Here is a 22,432-nt window from a genome sequence, read left to right on the forward strand (position 1 = left end):
ATTATTCCTTCTTGTTTCAGATGAGTGAAGAATGGTTTGCTTTGGGAATATTTTCTTAGTTCTTCAAGGACAGGATGTGGAAATCTTGAGTCTGGCTCTGTCGCTCAGGCTGGAGTGCAGTCGTGCCATCTTGGCTCTCTACAAGCTCCACCTCCCGGGTTCACGCCATTCTCCTGCCTCAGCCTCCCGAGTAGCTGGGACTACAGGCGCCTGCCACCTCGTCTGGCTAATTTTTTGTATTTTTAGTAGAGACAGGGTTTCACTATGTTAGCCAGGATGGTCTTGATCTCCTGACCTCGTGATCCGCTCTCCTCGGCCTCCCAAAGTGCTGGGATTACAGGCGTGAGCCACCGTGCCTGGCCAATGTGGAAATCTTGACTTGGGTAACTTCAATAGCACTAACAACAGGAATTGAAAAAAACTTAGAATTTTAAAGCTGAGAAAGAGGTAGAGATTTTTCTCTGTCTTGGGTATGACATATGTGTTATTCAGGATGGTAGCAATTGAGCAATTAAATGTGGCTAATGTGAAGAATTAAGTGCTTTTTATTTTAATATTTAAATAGCCCCATGTAGCTACTAGCTACTATTGGACAGTGCAGCCTCAAACTGTTAAAATGTAACATTAAGTATATTAGTGTTATAAACTTTCAAAACCTTAAGATAGAAATCTAACAGAAACTCCAAAAAGAAAATAAGCCAATTTTACTAAATAAGATACTGTAGTTGCAAATAACTATGACTTAAAGCAAATCTAACCCAGTAAGCTATCAGAAAGAAAAGTATATAATTACCAAGTAGAGTTAATTTCACCTGAGTTCTATGAACATATTCATTATTAAAAGAAACCTCAGATTATTGTCCCATTGGAAGCAAAATATACTTTATATCCAAGAGCCGTTTCTTGTTTTAAACAACTAATAACATTGAAATAAAAGGAAACTTAAGCCCTTATAGTTTGCCAAAAACCAGAAGGCAAATATCATATACTAAATGATGAAATGCTCAAGCCATTTCCATTATATCAGAAACAAGACTAATACTTCCTGAAATCATTTACATGATTGTCACTATTATTAAGCATTGTTTTGGTAGTTTTAACCATTGCAGTAAGACAGTAGACAGTAAGTCAAATAATTCACATAAATATTAGAAGCAAAAAATTGTTTCTACTTTCAAATGATATGATAGAATAGCTGGAAAGCCCAGGGAGACTCTAGTAGAAAACAGCAATGAGGATTAAATATAAGACACTTTGGAAAGCTGATGTATGAGAAATATAAACAAACTAATGGCTTTCTCCTTATTAGTAGTCATCAGTTGAAAATGGAAATGACCAAGCAAAAGTATTCAACAGAATGACAAAACTATCAGTTACACCTAGGAATAAATGTGTTAAAGAAAGGTACAAAGTGAAGGTAATGCCCCTTATGAAGAAAACTTGATATTATAATAAGTAGTCCTTTTCTCCCTCAGTTTTTGTCTTCAAAATGTTTACTTGGGACAGATCCTGGTTTACATGATGGTCCTTAAACATATTGTGAACATTAAAAAACAAAACAAAACAAAACACACCTTTTTACTCAATAAATAACATTTGTTGAGAAGCTGCTATGTGCTAGGGACCTAGTTTCTAGTGCAGTGGTCTCCAAAATAATGCACTGGCAGTATGGGAAGAGCATTTAGAACTACTGCACTGTTTTATTTGGAAGGAGAGAAAAACCTTTGTCAAATATTTAATACCTGCTGCCAGAGGTCTGTAGATTTGATGATTGTGTGCCATGGGTTACACACAGTCTCCTAAATCAGTTTCACCTGTGATGTCCTCTGTTTACTTTGAGCATTTTGCATTATATATCTGCTTAGTTATATGGATTTATTCCTTCCATATAACATGTTTAGCCAAATGGACCCATGTTTTAAAAGGTCTTAAATTCTGCAAGGTAATGACGATGATGTAAACACAAGAAAAGGGCAAATGGACACATTTTCCTACTCCGTGCTCATCAGACACATTACAGGATAAAATTGGCTATCTAATAAAAACACAGACTAATAAGACCTAATAAGTTGGACAAAATGTTTAAAAATTAACATGAAGATGATAGGAAGTATGAATCTATATTCACTCTCATTAATGTCAAACCTTTACCTTATAGTATATTGCACTTTGAGAAATTATGGCCAGGCATGATGGCTCACACCTATAATCCTAGCACTTTGGGAGGCTGAGACAGGAGGATCCCTTGAGCCCAGGAGTTCGAGACTAGCCCGGGCAACATAGGGAGACACTGTCTTTAAAAAAAAAAAATAAAATAAGGAAATTAGTTTAATAATAGTATGAAGATATTGTGAATAGCAAGACATTTAAAATAGTTTATTTCATTTCTAGCTCACTTTAAAAATTACTTTTTTTGTAATATATAATTTAGATTTACTTATATAATTTATTAATACAAATGCATATGTATATACATATATATAGAATATAGTGGATACTCAGTTTTGTGGTTTATTTTTTAACTTGATTAGAAAGCTGATGAAAATAGCTTGAAGGCTTCTTTTGTAACTGAATGCAGGTCTGGATGCTCACTGCTTGTAAAGTCCAGTTAACACAAGTGAGGTCTGGTAGAAAGAAAGTAACTTTATTAACCAAAACTAGTAAAAGGGGAAGTAGCCGGATTTCTATCCAAAGTTATTGTTTTGACTTTAGTAGACTAGTGTTTTTTTCTTTTAGAATTAGAGGGGGCATATAGTGCAGGGCAAAAACAGGAAGGAAACGAGTGTTTCTAAAGTTAGAATTTTTTAAAGGAAGTAAACCTACATTAAATGTTAGGCTGAGAAAACGATTGAGCCATGCTGCGTGTTTTCATTTTTGGAGAAGGGGAGAAGAATGTGAAGATGGAGACGACCGAATGAAGAATATTGTTTTGCCATTAAATAAGTGAATGGTGCGAAATGGAAAATATTGAGGGGTAAGAGAGTTTGTGGTATATGGGATGAAAGTTTAACTCTAAAACTAGATAGAGCAGGTAACACTGAAGTGAAAGGGAAGATTGGGAGGGAAGGGGTGGGAGATAAGAATATCTAAGCAAGGCTGATGTTATGGAGACTATCAAATACTATACTTAGTTCAGTTACAGATAGCTATGGATTTGAATGTTTCTGAGGGAAAAGGGAAAAATATGTACCAAAGGAAATAACCAAAGTATAGAAAAGAATGTTGTTTGAAATGAAGAGAAAAAAGATGAGTTTTTGAGAGTTTATAGAAAGAAAAGTAGCAAGGTTTAGGCAAGGTTAAATACTATACGTTAGAAATAAAATCTAAAAAGGCACATATAAAGTATAAGTGTGATGAGAAAATTGAGCAGTGTCATTTTTGTTGTTTATTAGTGTCAACGGTATTTGAAATAACTTTCAAGCTCTGATTTTATTCATTGTTTACCTCCCTAATTATGTAATATAATAAATAGCTTGTGTTTGTTATGAAAATTTACCTGCTACTTGATGTATCTTTTTTCAGTGCACAGTAGTAAAATCAGTTGTATATATCCTGTCTAACAGCAGTATGCATATTATACTATACTGTATATTTAATTAGGAGTTTATTAGCTGTTGGCTTAAATAAGTTTAAAACTACTTTATGATCATATTTGGCTCAATGAATTTGGATTTGAGACTAATCTTTACATAGCCAAGATGATAATGTTACTTGTCTCAGTCTTAGAAGTAAAGAAAGACACCAATCTCCTTCTTACCTTCCTTTTTTATATCCTATTTCCTTATGTAACATCTGTAATATATACCCGACTACAATTTTCAAGTATTTTTTTTAATGTTCAGTGTACTCACTTTTTCTTAAATACTTCTTTCTTTCTGTTAAATACAGTCCTTATCTGACAAAAAGTCCGTCAGAAGTAGAGCTTATCTTTAGGCCAGGCACGGTAGCTCCCAGCACATTGGGAGACTAAGGTGGGTGGATGGCTTTGAGCCCAGGAGTTCGAGACCAGCCTGGACAACATGGCAAAAACCCATCGCTATTAAAAGTAAAAATAAAAAAACTAGCTGGGCATGGTGGCACTTGTCTGTAGTCTCAGCTACTCGGGAGGCTGAGGTAGGAGGATGGCTTGAGCCCAGGAGGTGGAGGTTGCAGTGAGCCGAGATCACACCATTGCACTCTAGCCTGGGTGACAGAGCCAGACCTTGTCTCAAAAAAAAAAAGGTAGAGCTCATCTTTTCTTGAAGAGTAATTTAAAATCAGTAAGTCAAAACTTGCTTAGGTATAAATTTTATAGCCTAAAAGTTGGTCATATAATGTAGGCAGTTCCTGACTTCTGTTTATTACATGAAGTCCTATGTATATGAAGATGCTGAGCCCGGCCTCCTCTCCTAGAGGCCAATCAGGTTATCTGAATCCTGCCTAGCCCTCTCCTGTCAGTTTCTCAGCACCAGTAGTATATAAAGAAGAAAGGAGAAATTGAGTTTTTTCAAATACTATGGATTTCAGCTATATTTTGGGACACATTTATTTCCACCTAGAACGTTTAACCGCATTTCATAGCATTTATTTCAAAGTGGGATATGCATTCCAGGCTTCAGAGGACCAATCTACACGTTTTTAAAACACAACCTATGAGTTACATACTTTTTTGTGCCACTTATTCTGACATAATCTTCTTGAAGGGAAAATTAAGAAGAGTGGCTAAATTTTTTTCCTGGTGTCAGAGGTATGCATAATTCTGACCAAAAAGCTTCAATACAATTGTAGTGAATCAGGAAAAGATTTTTAGAACTTTCAAATCCGTCTGTTTGCCTTTTTAAACACCACTATTAGTGGGACAATTTCTCATCTGAAGACTAAAGCAACCCGGCAACATTTACATTTTCATTTATTTCCCACCTTTGCTACTTATTTTCTTTTGACCTCTGACCACAGAGGAAAAAGAAATCAAACCAGGGGAATGTAGGCAGCTAGAGAGGAATGTGCTGTGAGGCTAGCAGTTACACAGAGGAAGGAAACTAACATTTACTAATCCTCTACCACGTAACAGGCACTCTCACCTTAGAAGTTTGGACCTGTGGAAGCAGCTGTTTTCCTTAAAGAATAGCGGTAACAACAATCATAGTAATGTATACAACTTGTATAATATGAAATTCAAGCAGTAGAAAAGTTATATTCTTAAAATAAATGTCCCTCTTAGTGACTGACTATAGGAACACCTAGAATTGGGTCTTAAGAAATAGAGATAGTTGTAAAAACCTAAAAAAAAAAAATTTTAAACTAGTGAAAAACAAATCCAGCCAAAATAAAGTTGAGTTACGGCCAGGCATAGTGGCTTAGTCTTGTAATCCCAGCATTTTGGAAGGCTGAGGTGGGAGGATTGCTTGAGCTAAGGAATTTGAGACCAGCCAGGGCAACACAGTGAGACCCTGCCACTACAAAAGTAAAAGAATTAGCCAGGCATGGTTACTCATGCCTGTAGTCACAGCTACTCGGTGGGCTGAAGCAGGAGGATCGCTTGAGTCCAGGAGGTCAAGGCTGCTGTGAGCTATGATAGCATTGCTGCAAAGCAAGACCCTGTCTCAATAGAGAGAGAGTACGTGAGCGAGAGAGCCAGGCATGTAGTGGCTCATGCCTGTAGGCCCAGCACTTTGGGAAGCAGAATTAAACAATTGGCCAGGCATGGTAGGGTGCCTGCAGTCCCAACTACTTGGGAGGCTGAGGTGGAAGGATCACTTGAGCCCTGGCGATGGAGGTTGCAGTGAGCTGAGATGGGGCCACTGCAGTCCAGCCTGGGTGACAGAATGAGACCCTGCCTCAAAAAAATAAATAGAGTTACAAAAAACTAAAAAAAAAAAAAATTTTAGAGAGTCACCCAGCTGGAGTGTAGTGACGTGATCATAGCTCACTGCAGCCTCCAACTCCTGAGTTCAAGTGATCTTCCCACCTCAGCCTCCGGAGTACCTGGGAGGGACTACAGGTGCACACCATCATGCTTGGCTATTTATTTATTTATTATTTTATTCTGGCTTTGTTTTGCTTTTTTGGAACAGAGTCTCACTCTGTTGCCCAGGCTGGAGTGCAGTGGCACAATCTCGGCTCACCGCAACCTCCGCCTCCTGGGTTCAAGCAATTCTCCTGCCTCAGCTTCCTGAGTAGGTGGGATTACAGGCACACACTACAACTCCTGACTAATTTTTGTATTTTTTAGTAGAAGCAGGGTTTCACCATGTTGGCCAGGCTGGTCTTGAACTCCTGACCTCAGGTGATCCACCCACCTTGGCCTCCCAAAGTGCTGGGATTACAGGTGTGAGCCACCTTGCCCAGTGAATTTTTTATTTTTTAATTTTCACAGGGATGGAGTCTTGCTTTGTTGCCCTGACTGGCCTAAAATTGAGTTCTTTTTTCTTCCTTTCCTTTTTTGAGACAAGTCTGACGTCTGACTCTGTTGTCCAGTGTGGTGGCATGATCTCTGCTCACTGCAACCTCTGTCTCCCGGGTTCAGGCAATTCTCATGCCTCAACCTCCTGAGTAGCTGGGATTACAGGCACATGCCACCATGCCCGACTATAAAATTGAGTTCTTATAGTTCAATAAAGTTAATTTCTTATCTCTTTATGCTAGTATTGTAGAATTTTGGGGCAGGTAGTATCTTAGATTCCCTACATTAGCAGTGCTATATAAAAGAGAACTAATGCAAGTCACATATGTAATTTTGAATTTTTTAGTAACCATATTAAAAAAGCAAAAAGAAACAGGTGAAATTATTTTTGATTGTATGTTTTTTAACCTAGTATATCAGAAATACTGTGTCAACATGTAATCAATATGAAATTATTAGAGATAGTTTGCACTTTTTTATATGAAATCCTTGAAATCCATTGTGTATTTTACATTTTAAGTACATCTCAACTCGTGAAATTTTCATAAAAAAATTTGATCTGTATTTAGATTCATAAAAATTGCAGTTAAAAAAGTAGATTCACACTGTTTCAAACATTGTTTTCCAATAAATCGAGTACCAAACAAATCATTTTTCTCCAATATTTGTGTCTGTATTGACAAAAATTACTCTTCAGAATAATTGATTTGACTCAGAAGTGCAGCACCGTCAAAATATCCATGCAGGTTAAGTAAGTCCACTAACACTTGTAAAAACTTATTATTATCAACATGAAATTCAAAGGGGCATCATATAAATTGAAAATCAACTAAGTTTATCCATATCAACAAAGCATTTGTTGTATTTTTTTTCATAGGTTTTGCAGCCACTTTACACAGTGCTGTGCTGCTGCATGTTAATTCATGTTGAAAAATGTGTACAATCATTGATTTGTATTATAAAAAGCTTCAGTTTTAACATAAATTCTTGTACTTGTCTAGCTAGGTCATAAATAAGTTTTTTCTCTCCTCGGGTCTTCAGATCTAGCTAATTGATATGCATTGTGATATAGGGGTAACAGTGTAAATCACGCTGAGATTTCTAAAAATCTATTCCTGGTTTACTCTTTGATTGTTGAATACTGGCAAGCATTTCTTTTGTTTCAAGAAAATCTGAATTAGAGTTACCAGAATTGTAAATCTTTGCAAAACTCTTCCTTGACTCAAGCAACCAACAGTAGCTAATAATGTGGTCATTAAATTCATTGTCTTCTATTTCTTTTAACAGTTCCATAAACTGGTGATGATTTAGAGCATTTGTGCATATGTACTGAACAATTTTGGGGGCTTTTTGAGACAGAGTCTAGCCCTTTCGCCAGACTGGAGTGCACTGGAGTGCAGTGGCGCGATCTCAGCTCACTGCAACCTCCGCCTCCCGGGTTCAAGCCATTCTCCTGCCTCAGACTCCTGAGTAGCTGGAACTACAGGCATGTGCCACCATGCCTAGCTAATTTTTGTATTTTTAGAAGAAGATGGGGTTTCACCATATTGGCCAGAATGGTCTTGATCTCTTGATCTTGTGATCCACCCGGCTTGGCCTCCCAAAGTGTTGGGATTACAGGCATAAGCCACCATGCCCGGTCTGAACAATTTTAATAGCTACCTCCATGATACAGTCTGCCTCAGGGCACAAATATTTGCATTGTGTTTCACACAGCAGAACAAAGTAATCAGAGAAATAAATCCAACAAATACAGATGTTTGAACATTGTGTTGCTGGAAACTGACTTTTTTATATCTAGCTGAAAGTTACACATGTAGAGAATTCAAAAATATTTACAACATAAGATCAGTTTTTAAATTTAAGATTGCAAAGAGATGAAGACATTTCTCTGTAAATTTGAAGGTCATTTGAGACAGATATACCTATAGTATTAATTAGGCATTATCTCTTCTAAAATTCATCTAAAGCTAAAAATACTTGTAACTTTTCAAATGCTGATTTAATTGATCTTTAGTATTGTTAGAAGGGCCTTTTTATTCACTGACAGTTGCTTGATGTCTCAAAGGTTTTTCACTTTCTGTAAAATATCTTTTTAGTTTTTTTCCTCATAATTTAAAAATATAATTTCCTTAACTGAAATAATTTAATTTTTCATCTCACCATCTTAAAATTGTTTTCTACATTGAACAAGAATCTGAACTAGTCAGGTGCGGTGGCTCACACCTGTAATCCCAACACTGTGGGAGGCTGAGGTGGGAGGATCACTTGAGGCCAGGAGTTTGAGACCAGCCTGGGAAACAGGATACCCCAGCTGTATTTTTAAAAAATAAAGAAAAAAAGAACCCAAGCTGTTTTATAGCTGGCTGCTTACAAGCTCAAGTTCTGTAAAATCTTCAGGAATTTTTTTTGTTTTACATTTAATTCTGATTTCACTGATTGTGACTAATTTTGTTGATTATTTTTTAACTGAAGCCATTTTGTATTAAATTGAAATGCATTTGCTGAAAATGTCTCTTAACTGTTCTGTTATCTTAAAACTTTTTTTTTACACAGCAGCTTTTAAATTTTGCTCTGCTGCAGCAAATTGCAATTGCCATTCTTTGTAAAATTTGTGACATACCTTGTTGAGTCTGTTTTCTTTTCATTTGATTCTTCCTCAGTAGTATACCTTCACTTGAAAGTAAAGTTTTTCTATTTTTAAGCTAGAAAAATAATTTAATTATAAAATAATTAAAATAAGTATTTTAATTTAATTGCCAATTATGATTTACATAAGTGTCACTGTAACTTATGGTATCTGCATAAAATGTTCAAATAAACCCATTACAGTGCTACATTGTTGCATAGAAAAATCATTTGAACTGACTCATTCTATCAGTTCTAGACTGGTGATATGCTTTTGTGTAATGCTAGAAATGACACATTTACCCAACTGTGCACTGCCATATATCTTGCACAATTTAATAATAAAAGCAGAATACAGTTCTACCAAACTATAACATTGTGCTTAATTGTAAAAGATTTTACACTGCTTCAGTTAAGAATTTATATTAAAAGTTTTAAAACTTAAAATTGTATTCCTCAGTTGCCGTAGCCACATTTGCACAGCTCTATAGATCAGCTTACTTTGGTGATGAAAGGGTAGAGAGGCAAAGCAACTGGACCCAGTTGGCCTGGAGGAACAGAGCAAGTCCGTAAATGAGTCTGTACTTTAACAAATGTAATTTTATATCCAAGGCTGACTTCATGTTATACCAAAAAGGATTACTTTAATTTAAAGAAATAAATCAGTTAATTTACTTTGAAATAATTTATTTGTTTAAACAACCACTTATTTGTGGCAGTTACAGGTTCAGTTTTCAATTAGATATTAATGGCATCCTATAAATACATAAAAAGTGATCTGAGTTTGCTCTTAGACTTCACTTTCCAGATAAATGCTAGCATTTCGAGTTTTGAACACTGAGTATCGTTTTATTCAAACTACATGCATAAACTTATACAAACATAAAATGAAAATGTAAGCAGAAATTCGAGTAGAGTAACGATACAATTTCATTCTTCAGTGAATGCTTAAGGTTTATAGAGGTACCAAATGCCTTAAGCCCAAATTTACAGACAAAGTAGATCTTATCCTCTTAATATTTGTGCTGAGAGGGAGCAAAAAATTAAAACTTTGCACTATTTTAATTTCTTTATGTGGTGGTTATAAGACCAGTGAAGAATTTTTTCTCCTGCTGGTAGTACTTTGATAATAGAAAATGGTCCAGGATATAAAAGACTGCTTTTGCTATTTGTGGAATTGTTGGGAACTGACTTTACACACTCAGAATATGTTAGAGAAATCTTGATTGACTGCCTGGGTGGTCAGTTAATGAGAGTATGTGTTAAATAATTACATATATAACATTGTAGTGACAGTTTTCAAAGCATCCACTTAAAATTTTCATTTCTCTGAGTAAAAGACACAAGCCTGCTTTTTTGTGTAATCTTTTAAAATTACTTTTTCCCACCTCTTTCTCTCTCTTTCTTTCTGTCTCTTTTTAATAAAATGGTTTTCAGATATAAGATGTTTTTGGGATTCTGCTAGAGATGACCTAATTTTTTGTAATTGCTGTGCTTTCAAAGTTTTGTTTGCTGAGAATGGCAGGGTTATTTTTATTATTCTTTGGTAGTAATAACAAGTGGTTTCATGCAAAGCTGCATATTCAAAAGAATATCTTAGTGCCAGCTTGTCAGTTGTTTTTGTTAAAATTGGCCTTATCCCAGGAAAAAATTAAATGCTAATGCGTACAAGTTAAAGTTTATATTATGTGTGATTTGTTACATTATTTGCTTATTGTCTTGTAAAACACACAGAGTGTTGGTTTTTAAAAATAGCTTAAATATTTTTCTTCAAAGCACTTATCAATTGCCTGAATGATATAGCCACTGTTTTATACTTTTGTTTTGTAGTGCCTCAGAATGAAAGATCATTCTTCTCAACTCATCTGAATTCAATCTCTTTTAATTAAATTCTGTTTAAAATGTGCAGCTTTAACTTTAGTTTTTCTATTCAGATATCCCTACAGGCTAATTACCTTTTCCCTGCTTTTCACTTAAATCTCTCCTCCCCCCAATTCCCCATTAATTTGGGTTGGGAAGTGTTACCTTAAAGCTTTAGCCTTAATGCTACATGAAAAGACTCAGTGCTTTTTATTTCATTTTCCATGTATTAGGCACCACTAAAAAGAATGTAACACGTGTAGCAGCTTATTTCATTTTCAAAGGAGGAATTGAAGAGCTTTTGAGTAAAAAACGTGAAAAGAAGCTCATGTTCATTGCCTACGTGGCTTTTAAAAAGACTCTTGAAAAACATTCCATTGTGAATTCCAGGTCCTCTTTAAACTTACCACCAGCAGTAACTGCCTGCAGAGCCATGTGATCATCTTGGCAGCAGCCAGGCCTTTTAGTGATTTCATTACTGTGGTTTCCTCAAGCTCTTTACACACATTGATTAATATTTTCCTTGCAGTTATCGCTGTGATGATTTTGTGGTCAATGACACCAAGCTGGGACTGGTACAGAAAGTCAGAGAACACTTACAGAACTTGGAAAAGTAAGTAATAGGCCTTTGGAAAAAGAAGGGTCTAAGAATGGGGTTGAAGTATTTTTTAGAATTTTTGAGTGGGGTTTTTGTCGATGAGTTTTATAACTTCATGTTTATAATATGATTGAAATGTTGATAAAATAAACCTTGGCTTTGGATATCTAAAACTTGGCCCATAGTGGTCATAGCTCTGCATTTATTTTATTTAATATTTGTCATAAAACATATCTAAGGTCCCAAGAACCTGTTTTAAAATTATTACCCAACAATTTATAAGCTACTCAATTTATTTGCAAGGGGAATTTTGAGGGTACAAGGAAAGGGCAGAAAAAGGTGTGAAATCATCATAGAGTTACTTTTGATAATAGAAAACTCTTGTCAAATGTATTGTGAGGTCTACTAGGAAGCACTATGATTTATGCATCATTTTTAAGGGAAATTAGGTTTAATGAACATATTTTCCACTTTGCATCTATGCAATAGCACAGGATCCTAGTTTCTTTTCCTTGCTTGTTAGGGGCAGTTAAATACCACTTGACATTAACAAGGAGCTATGAATACTTTGTCATCATAAAGAAATGAAACTATTTATGTGTGAACAGGCTTTTCTTGGTATAGTCAAATAGCTTAGTTAGAGAAAACTCACTGGACCCAAGATTGAAGCAATAAACAGAAACCCAGCTAGCCATGCCTTTGAAGCTACAGTGCATAGAAGCATGGCTGTGGAATGACTGCTGACTCAAGTGAAATCTGTGTACATCACACCAAATCATTAAGTGCCATCTAATTTATTTTGGCAGTTGGTGTGTAGAAGTTATTGTGAAAACATGCACAAAGCAGGAATGCCTTAGCAAACTTAAGTGTAAAGCCCATAGAATGTTTCAAAATTGCATACTGAAAGGAAATAACCTAACTTCTTTGAGGGCAATACTGCGTAGTGTTTGTTAAAACCAGACATGTATATCTCATTGACTGACTAGATTATAAAGCCGATACTGGAAGAATAATGATTTCTTTAAACCAATTAAAGTACTTCAGGTTTAAGTACTTTTTGGTTTGTCGTCTTTTGGCTCTTTTTCAGAGCGCTTCTCTTCTAATTTGATGAGCCCTATCTAGGATTAGAGACAGATACACACAGATCCAAAATATTTAATTTTCTCTGAAATTGTTCACAATAAACATGAAGTCTGAGATTCCTGAAGGAATGTATGTGTAGTATCACTCTTTGGTGTGGTGATGTCATTGTAAAGGTCTTAGTAACTTGATGATTTGTTATAGAAGTGGGTGGCTACCAGAATATTTTTTCTGCCACTTATGGTTTTCTCCAGGTAAAGACTACCCTCTCAGTCTGAAATAAATTAATCAGAACTAAATCAAAGGGAAAAGAGGGCATTTGGGAACCTCCATGCATTTATATAGTTAGGAAATCTTTTATTTCCATTGACCACTTCAGATGAAAGGTGGCACAGACCACCTGTCTACACGTCTGCTTGGCCCCAGTGAATAGTCTACGTTACAGTACATTTCCTATGTTGAAAAACATTACCTAGATTCATTTTCGTGTTTTGCAAACATTAGTTTAATCTGTAGTGGAATTTAGAAACTACCATCATATTTGTGTTTTACTTAACTTTTGACTATTCCACATGCCCCATGGAGCAGCACCGTCCAGCAGAACTTTCTGCAGCGACGGAAGTGTTCTCTATCCACTCTAATATGGTAACACTAGCCATACGTGGAAAGTGGCTAGTGCAACTCAGACACTGAATTTTAAACTTCAAGTTTAATTAATTTAAATAGCCACCTGGAGTGAGTGGCTACTATATTAGATAGCAGGGATCTAGAAGATTCTGCATTTTGAGAGTCATTGAGGATAAAATATAGTAACTTACCTTTTTAAAAGGTGAAATGCCTTATTGATATAGGTTACAACTGAAAATGAACTCTTAGGCATTGTCATAAAGAGCATATATACTATGCTTGTGGTTTACCTTCCCCACTTCACAGAATTTGTGAAGGAATAATTGAACACTATAGCATGTGGAATTGGTCTCTTCATCTTGCAGTTATCAGTACTGTGAGAGAGAGACATACAGTTCTGAAGAATATTTTGAGGTTTGAAGCAAATGTCACTAGTTCTCATGTTTCAAAGACATAATTCATGTGGAAGTTCTGTAAGAAAAAATAATTATGTATTTACTTTGGATTAACTTGGTACTTTTAGAAGGTGGGAAAGAATTGGCGGCCTTAAAAGTCTGTTGCTTAACCATAATTTTTACTTCCTTTAGATTAATTTGCCTGAGATACAAAAATTTTAAAGTGACCTTTTGAAAACAGAAATAACTTTCTGATAAATTTTAAGCAAAATATTTCTTACATCAAGAAAAATTTTGAGTGATTTTAATTCAGAATTTCTGCACTGATAAGGATGTGTTTTGGAATGCCCTTTGGCGCGTAGCTGCATCTAATGAATGTACATGTGCCTATATTCCTGTAACTTTTTTATCATTCCTCAAACTCAGATCATATCCTCATCTATTAAGACAAATGAGCAAAACATGACATCTTTATATCGAAATTAAGAAAGAAATAGCATGTGGAGACTTACTGTTAAATTTCAGAACAGTCGTGTCAGACCAGGGTTTTCCTTTTGTTGTGAGGAATGAGCCTTCTGCTCTGTGAAGCTTCGCAGTGGGTCAGACAGTGAGAGTGGTGGTGGGGAGTGTCCCACGGGCTGCATCTTCTGGCCAGCTTTGCCAGGAGCAGCGTCCAGCCCACCTCTGCTGGAGGAGCGGTGGGGATTTCCAAGGAAGTAGAGTTCCTCAGTTAACTTCAAATACGTGTGGGCCCCAGTGGGCCTGACGAAGCAGTCAGGGAGGTCTCCCTGCCCTAGGTCTTGAGGGCAGCTGGAGTTTATTCTTTGACCTGTGGTGTAGCATGCATATATTAATAACTTTTTCACTATCTGTTTGTGTTTTAATAGCTCAGCTTTCACAGCTGATCGGCATAGGAAAAGAAAACTTTTGGAAAACTCAACACTAAACAGCAAGTTATTAAAAGTAAATGTAAGTAATTAAAATTTATTCAAATAGAAGAGTTAGTTGAGATTTAATCACTGTTTTGTTACAACTTTAACATGTAAAGTTACCTGTTACAGACTTTCTTATAAATGTGTGTCTTGGATTTGGAGTATTTTACACAATGTTTGCCACTTGTACTGTCGATTATTGCTGTGACCCCAGTGAGTCCATCTATCAGCACCTTCTTCCCATCAACATTACTACTGTGCTCCTCTGCCCTAGAAAACAGTTCACTCTTAATACCTGCTCACACTCCTTACTCATCAGGAAACCCAGCCTTCATTTTTAAGACTAAGTCTTTAGGTTCAGGCAGCTTTTCCTTTTTTTGAGACGGAGTCCTGCTCTTTAGCCCAGGCTGGAGTACAGTGGCGCATTCTGGGCTCACCGGAACCTCCGCCTCCCAGGTTCAAGTGATTCTCCTGCCACAGCCTCCGCCTCCCAAGTAGGTGGGACTACAGGTGCACACCACTGCGCCTGGCTAATTTTTGTATTTTTATTTTTATATATTCTTTTTTGAGACGGAGTCTCACTCTTGTCACCCAGGCTGGAGTGCAGTGGCATGATCTTGGCTCATTGCAACCTCAGCCTCCTGGGTTCAAGCAGTTCTCCTGCCTCAACCTCCCGAGTAGCTGGGATTATGGGTGCACGCCACGCCCGGCTAATTTTTTCTATTTTAGTAGAGACAGAGTTTCACCGTGTTGCCCAGGCTGGTCTTGAACTCCTGAGCTCAGGCGGACCACCCACCTCAGCCTCCCACAGTGCTAGGATTACAGGCATGAGCCACCACACCCAGCCTTTTTGTATTTTTAGTAGAGACAGAGTTTCCCCACGTTGGCCAGGCCGGTCTTGAACTTCTGACCTCAGGTGATCCGCCCACCTCAGCCTCCCAAAGTGATGGGATCACAGGGGTGAGGTGCCTGGCCTCAGGCAACTTTTCAAGATTAATATCCCATTGTTAGGAAAATGCGTGTTGGTCATTTATATATGGCTTAGAGTTAAAAGTTTGGGGACAAAAATACTTGGGGTATATATATTTATATTTTTCCATTTTTCTTAGTTTTTATAGAATCTTAAAAAGGCATTAAATCTTAAATGTTATTTTAAGGATTTCCTGTTTTTTGCATTGTGTACTCCATGGTACTCATTAATGGTGATTTCCTCATAAGCTTTCAATAAAATACTTCCTTTTAGAACAACCCCAGGATCAGAAACAGCCTTCTAAAAATATCCAGACATTTATACAGAGACTAGTTTGTTTCAAATATTCATTGGACAGAAAAGGACCAATTCCAAATTGGCTTGGTGCTAGAGTTTCAGAGGCCTTGCCTTAGCTTTGATGTTTGAAACAGTTGGCCTTTCCTTGGCATTACTGATGGCCTCTTCTTGCACCACTTACAGGGAAGCACCACTGCCATTTGTGCCACAGGCCTTCGGAATTTGGGGAACACGTGTTTCATGAACGCCATCCTTCAGTCACTCAGGTAACGCTGCAGTCAGAGCTTAAGCGTCTGACATTAAAGGTTAAGAGCAACGGCTCTGGCTTCCTATCTTGTCTACCACTAACTCTAGTCATATGGTTTGGGGCAAGATACCTTAATTTCCTGTGCCTTCGTTTCCTCATCAGTAAAAGTGGGGACAGTAGTTCCTACCTCATGGAGTAGTTGGGAAGATTAAATAATGTCATTTGTCTAACATACTTACAGCAGTGTCCGGCAGTGAATAGTTGTTTGCGGTTATTTCCGGTTGCTTCTTGAATAGGCTGAAACTGAGGTCAGCAAACTTTTTCTGTGAAAGGCCTGATAGTAAACATTTTAGTATTTCAGGCTACAGTCTCTCTCACATATTCCCCCACCACCCTGCCCTTTATTAAAACAGCACTTTAGGGCCGGATGCAGTGGCTCATGCCTGTAATCCCAGCACTTTTGGAGGCTGAGGTGGGCAGATCACCTGAAGTCAGGAGTTCTAGACCAGCCTGGCCAACATAGTGAAACCCCGTCTCTACTGAAAATACAAAAATTAGCTGGGCGTGGTGACGTGTGCCTCTAGGCCCAGCTACTTGGGAGGCTGAGGCAGGAGAATCGATTGAACCCAGGAGGTGGAGGTTGCAGTGAGCCAAGATGGTGCCACTACACTCCAGCCTGGGTGACAAAGTGAGACTCTGCCTCCAAAATAAATAAATAAATTAGTTAATTAAATAAAACAACACTTTAAAAATGTAAAACTCGCTTTAAGAGCTGTGTGGTGGAGGGCTAGATTTGGCCTGTGGGCCACAGTTTGCAGACCCTGGATTACAGAGAACCTTGTTCAAAGAGCTTATTTCAGTCATTAGTTGAGTCTTAACCCATTTATGCCAGAGGTTGCAATTTTTTTTGTATGAAAAACCAGACCTTGGCGATGACCTTGAGCAGTAAGATATAAATAACTCCCAGAAACTTAGCATTCCAATAATGGAACACTAGGCATAAATGGGTTAATCAAGGTCATAAGATGAGATGTCTTCAAAATATGAGACAAGTAGTAAAAATAAAATAGTCAACAAGGCTGATCTAAGTTTTGTAGAATAAGTTATTTTGAAAGTTGCATACTTTTAGATTTTAATGAGACATCAAAGGCCAGAATAAATGACCTTCCCAAGGTGACACTGCTGATAAGAAGCGGAAGGCATGTTTGATCTCTCCGGGAAGGCACTGCCTCTCAGCTTACCTCTTCTTGCTCAAAGAGGAAATTATAGTTACTACCGAATCCTCCTTATGATTCTGTACAGTGTATCAAAATAATATGGCCAGCTTCATGGTTTGTTTTTATTTGAGGAAATTACTGAATACCTGGAAACAAGCAACTGTAAAGAAAGAAATGGTGACTCCTATAACTGGAGGGAAAATTGGGGATTGTTTTGAAAAGGGATTTTGTTTTCAGTTCTTTTTTGTTTTTGTTTTTTACAAAGTCATCTGTCTATACTATTTTCTTAGAAGGAAGAATCATAATGAAGAAACTGAACGCAAGAGATTGCATTGAATACAATTTAAATGAGACAATTGAAAAATTGCAGTTTTCAAATGTATATGTAGGCTTCATCAACTTTCTTTACAGTCCTATTCTTTTCTTTTTACAATATTTTTCCCTTCCTTTTAAAATAGTAACATTGAGCAGTTTTGCTGTTATTTCAAAGAACTGCCCGCTGTGGAGTTAAGGAATGGGAAAACAGCAGGAAGGCGGACATACCACACCAGGAGCCAAGGGGATAACAATGTGTGAGTTGCAAGAATATGTCCTTTTGGCTTTGAGTTACAAAACAAGTTACTCTCACTGGTGGTTTCCATTATATTATGTGAGCTCACAGGCACATGCCTTAAAAAAAAATCTTCTGAAAATTGTGTTTAAGTATCTAGCTGGCAATCTTAATAATTGTTGGAATTCCGGCTGGGCATGGTGGCTCACACCTGTAATCCCAGCACTTTGGGAGGCTGAGGTGGGTGGATCACTTGAGGTCAGTCAAGACCAGCCTGGTCAACATGGTGAAACCCCATCTCTACTAAATATACAAAAATTAGCTGGGCGTGGTGGCGGGCGCCTGTAGTCCCAGCTACTCAGGAGGCTGAGGTGGGAGAATTGCTTTAACCCAAGAGGCAGAGCTTGCAGTAAGCCGAGATCACGCCACTGCACTCCAGCCTGGGTGACAGAGCGAGACGCCATCTCAGAAAAAAAAAAAAAAAAAAAAAGCACCTTATTGGGATTCTTTTATTTACCATAACAGGAGGGATAAATTTAGCATTCTGCTTATTAACTGCAGATTTGGGCATTGGAGAATTGGCACCTAGATGTGAAATGCAGTTCTACGAGTAGGCAACGATGAATCTTACTAGTCCCTGTGAACTGATTTGTCTCACAGTATTAGGTAATCCTGTCTTGGATACTGAAATTAATTTGTAGTCAACAAATTAGTTGTGGGGGAATAAAGTCAATTTTTGGTTGATATAGAGAGGGGGAAAAAACAGACAAGTGCTCATTAAGAACCAATCCTGTATCCTCATTTGGTGTAGACCTCCGTTATTTGTGGTTCAGAAGATCTATCATTATGACAATTGTAGGGGGTACATTTTTCGTGTCTTAATTTTACAGCTCTTTTTTCAGAAGGACTGTGGCTCATACTCCTTATGTATTTAATGTTTTCTCTGTCTGCTCCTCCACTTCCACACACTCCCATTCTCACTCATTCTGAGGGACCATCCTGTGATTTGACACTGTCCTGCCTTGGTGGCTGAGGGAGAGTAGGACTCAACATGTCAGAATGATGGGCAGCAGGGCCAGAGTCACAGTGCAGGGAAACTGGGAAGCCAGGCGTGGAGCAGGGCTGGAATGACATCACTACAAGTGGTATTTGAAGGGAGTTTCCTTCACAGCAGCATCTGGGATGAGTGGAGCAGCATCTAGGATGAATTGAAAGTGCCTACTTTCAAGGAGGCTTTGCACTCTACAGTGATCAGGTCAGAGGGGACAGCAGTGAAACAGCAGAAAAAAATACATGTGTATGAGTTAAGAGAAGAATTAACGTAGTACTTGATGTATTCGTGTCATGCAGGGTTGAGTTTCAGACTTTAGAAATTGCCTTTGGCTGATTTAGGCAGAAAAGGAATTTACTGCAGGGATATTGGTGAGCTAATCATAATGGGTGAGTGAAAAATCAGGTCTGGAGTCCGAGGCAGCAGCACTGCAGTCACAGTCACCCCACAGAACTGTCCTGTAAGGCCGCCACTGCCTCTGGTGCCCAGCGCAGCAGCAGAGTTCCTGTTGCCAGCACTGCCGGAGATGGGTGCTGGCGGACGCAGCCATGCTGCTGCCCTGCACTCCGGATGGTGCTCTATGTCCCCACTGCTACCAGAGAGGATTTGGTGCCGTCCCTTCTTCTTTGTGTCACTATGTGTCACTTCTTTGTGTCACAGGCTATGTACCTGTGCTCTGACTGCAAGGGAGCCTGAGAAGGCAAGTGTCTGGCTGTTTAGCTTTAGAAGTGGGAGGCAAACTCTTAAAGTGGGGATTCTCAAACATAGGAAGAGGGTTCAAGTATTAGGAAGTCAAAAGCATGATTTGTATTCCAGGGTCCTACGTGATCGTGAGGGTTGAGAAAGAAGATACTGAGATTCTCTGGGATATCAATCAAGTATCCAAAAATATGGTGCTTATATTGACAGCTATGGAAGTTGAAGTTGAGTTGGATCAGTTTAGCCACAGGTGTAGAAAACCAGAGTTAAGTGACTTAAACATCCATGGTTTGTTTCCTCACATAAAAGTCAGAGGCTGTCTGTCCAGGGTAGTTTGACAAAGCTCTCCGGCTCCTCCTGGCTTTCTGTTCCACCAACCTCCAGAGGCCCTATCCATCCACATAGTCCACTATGGTGCTGGGGCTCCCCAACTCCGTCCCCATTCCTAGCAGGAAGAAGGAAAGGATTAATATAGGACTACTCTTCTTTTTAAGACATTTCTCAGAATTTGGACACACTCAATTTTTTATTTTGAGAGTTCATATGCCCAGGAAAAAAATGAGAGTTCTATTCCTATGCGAGAAGAAGAGTGTGGATATTGGGTGATAGGAGGGTGTACAGAGAGCAGTAGATGCTGGAGCAGGTCAGTGCACATAGAGGTGAAAGTGACAGGATCTCCAGCAGAAAATTCCTGCTGGAAACTGGAGAAGTTTACGTAAAAATAGTCATGAGAAAATCTGACTTTTGGAGTTGAGGGTCACTGGTGGAGAGCCGAGTGGTGAAGGTTTGTGACACAGGCTGGAGTCTGAGGGTGCCAGTGAGTGGTAAGAAGGACAAGGCAGGAGGGGGAGAAAGAGAGCTGAATGCTTGTTTTGCATTTTGAAAACGTACATTCTTAAGTAATTTGGCCTATAACTCACCCAGTGCTGTATTGTTTGCTTGCATGGTTTAACTCAGAGTGTAGAAATACGGTGGTGCATTGGCACACTCAGAGTTAACCATATGGTTACAAATTAGCTTTGTCAGAATTACTGCTATTTATGTGGGTTTTTGAGATGCTCTTATTTATCTTTCAGACTTTCTTCAGAAAAGACCAAATCCTTTTTAAGTGTTCATTTTGTATGTGTTATGCGTTTTAGATGAGTGGATGCTGTGTTGGAATTGTAGCCTCTCACTAAGCTGAGGGCACTGTCCTTTCCTCTTTTGCAGGTCTTTGGTAGAAGAGTTTAGAAAGACACTCTGTGCTTTATGGCAAGGCAGCCAGACTGCATTTAGCCCAGAGTCCTTATTTTATGTTGTTTGGAAGATTATGCCAAACTTTAGGTAAGTATTATTTAAAGAAAGGTATTTTAAAACATTAATATTAGTGTCTATACTGTTCCTGAAATAATTCCTAATGAAGTGGTTGTATTCTAAATATTCTAAATACTTAACGCTAGTTTGGTGTTTTTTCTTTTTAAGAAGAAGAGTAGAAATCGAATACATCTGACTAAACAAATGTGTTTATTTAAATAATAGACTGTAGAAATGTCTTTAACAAGAGGTGGGGTATTTTGTTGCTATAAACATAAAGCCCTTATAAATAACTTATGTGCACTAGGAAAAGATACTGGACAAAATTTCCTTAATCCTTTCACAACATAGAATAATTACAATCACACACTGTCTTGTTATTCCAGCTAAAAAAATTAGTATGATCAGCAGAAGTGCATGGTATTATATGAACTGTTTGGAACTGAGTTTGGAAGCTCTGGGAAGGCTGTTGTCAAGGGCCTGGGATGCACTCTGTAGAAGGCGGCTGTGCCACATCCCGGTGTGGCCAGAGAGCTGCTGTGGTGCCCATGCTTTCTGTCTCGCCTCGCTTGAGCAAAATACACCTCTGCTGTACACCTAGCTATTAGAGGAGTCTCCTGCCTCTTCTCGTAGGCCTGTCATCCCTGTAGGGATTCGGGTGATGGCAGCTTTGAGGCACTGCAGGTGTTTGACAGCAGCCTTGGCCACCTTCTGCCCGTTTTACCCTTCTGAAGCAAGTCATGGTTCTTACTAGTTACAATTTTGGCACCTAATGTACATCCCTTCTCCTTTTTAAAAAACAAAACAAAACAAAACAAAAAAACACCATGCTGTAGTAAACTTAGCGATCTTTCTTGCTCTATTGCCTAAAAAGATGTATTGTTAATATAGAGATATATTTAAAAGGTAATTAACTTCAAAGGACTTTAAATTGTTGCCTTGCTAAAGAGTCTAGCCTTAAGGATCTGACGTGAGTAACTAGAGTTAACCGTAGTCTTTGTTTTGAAAGAAACTCCTTTTATGTATCATACCATTTAGATCTCCTCTCAGGAAAGACATAAGAATTTGAGAATGTCTTGACTCTAAGTATGAAAGGTAGGAATGACAGTTAAGTTACCACTAGTCAGGTCTGGACCTAATAAAAAAAAAATTCTAACATAATCACCTGGTAGACTCTTGATAGAGGTTTAGTCTTTGTGTTTTATTATTACATAATAATAGTTTCCATTTATTGAATGCCTGCTGTGTGCCACCCACTGGGTATTTTATATCTGGTCTTCATTAAAAAACAAGCAAGAACACAATTCCAGTCAAGGTAGGAAATATTGCCCCCATTTTAGAGGAGACAAAACTGAGACAGAAAGGAGAAGCAACTTGTTGAAGCTTATGCGTCTAGTAGGGTAATGACCAAAATTAGAGTCCAGGTGTTTGTGGAGTTGGCAAATAATAGATGTATTGACAATGATTTGCCCACATACCTTGAACAAGGCCCATTAACTAATTTGATACTGTTTTCTTGATCCCCATGGTGACCAAGATCCTTCATTCTTGAAAGCTTAGAAACATTATCATATTTTATACAGTAGAAATCTGCTTTTCCTGTACA

At 38.0% G+C, this 22,432-nt stretch overlaps 1 protein-coding gene across 3 annotated transcripts in view; it reads left to right on the top strand.

Annotated features, from left to right (window-relative positions):
* Positions 1–22,432, top strand: part of USP3 (ubiquitin specific peptidase 3) — a 61,457-nt gene that overhangs the window by 14,194 nt on the left and 24,831 nt on the right. For 2 of the 3 annotated variants that reach the window (XM_011967810.1, XM_011967799.1), the window contains 5 exons: positions 11,400–11,483; positions 14,458–14,539; positions 15,953–16,035; positions 17,692–17,805; positions 20,743–20,856. In XM_011967810.1, coding sequence (XP_011823200.1) covers positions 11,400–11,483; positions 14,458–14,539; positions 15,953–16,035; positions 17,692–17,805; positions 20,743–20,856 — 477 coding nt within the window. Of the gene's footprint in view, positions 1–2,856; positions 2,975–11,399; positions 11,484–14,457; positions 14,540–15,952; positions 16,036–17,691; positions 17,806–20,742; positions 20,857–22,432 lie in introns of those variants that run through there. The other variant, XM_011967818.1, reaches the window with a different exon arrangement.

This window comes from Mandrillus leucophaeus, unplaced genomic scaffold (assembly GCF_000951045.1).
Source record: "Mandrillus leucophaeus isolate KB7577 unplaced genomic scaffold, Mleu.le_1.0 Scaffold12, whole genome shotgun sequence".
NCBI lineage: Eukaryota > Metazoa > Chordata > Mammalia > Primates > Cercopithecidae > Mandrillus > Mandrillus leucophaeus.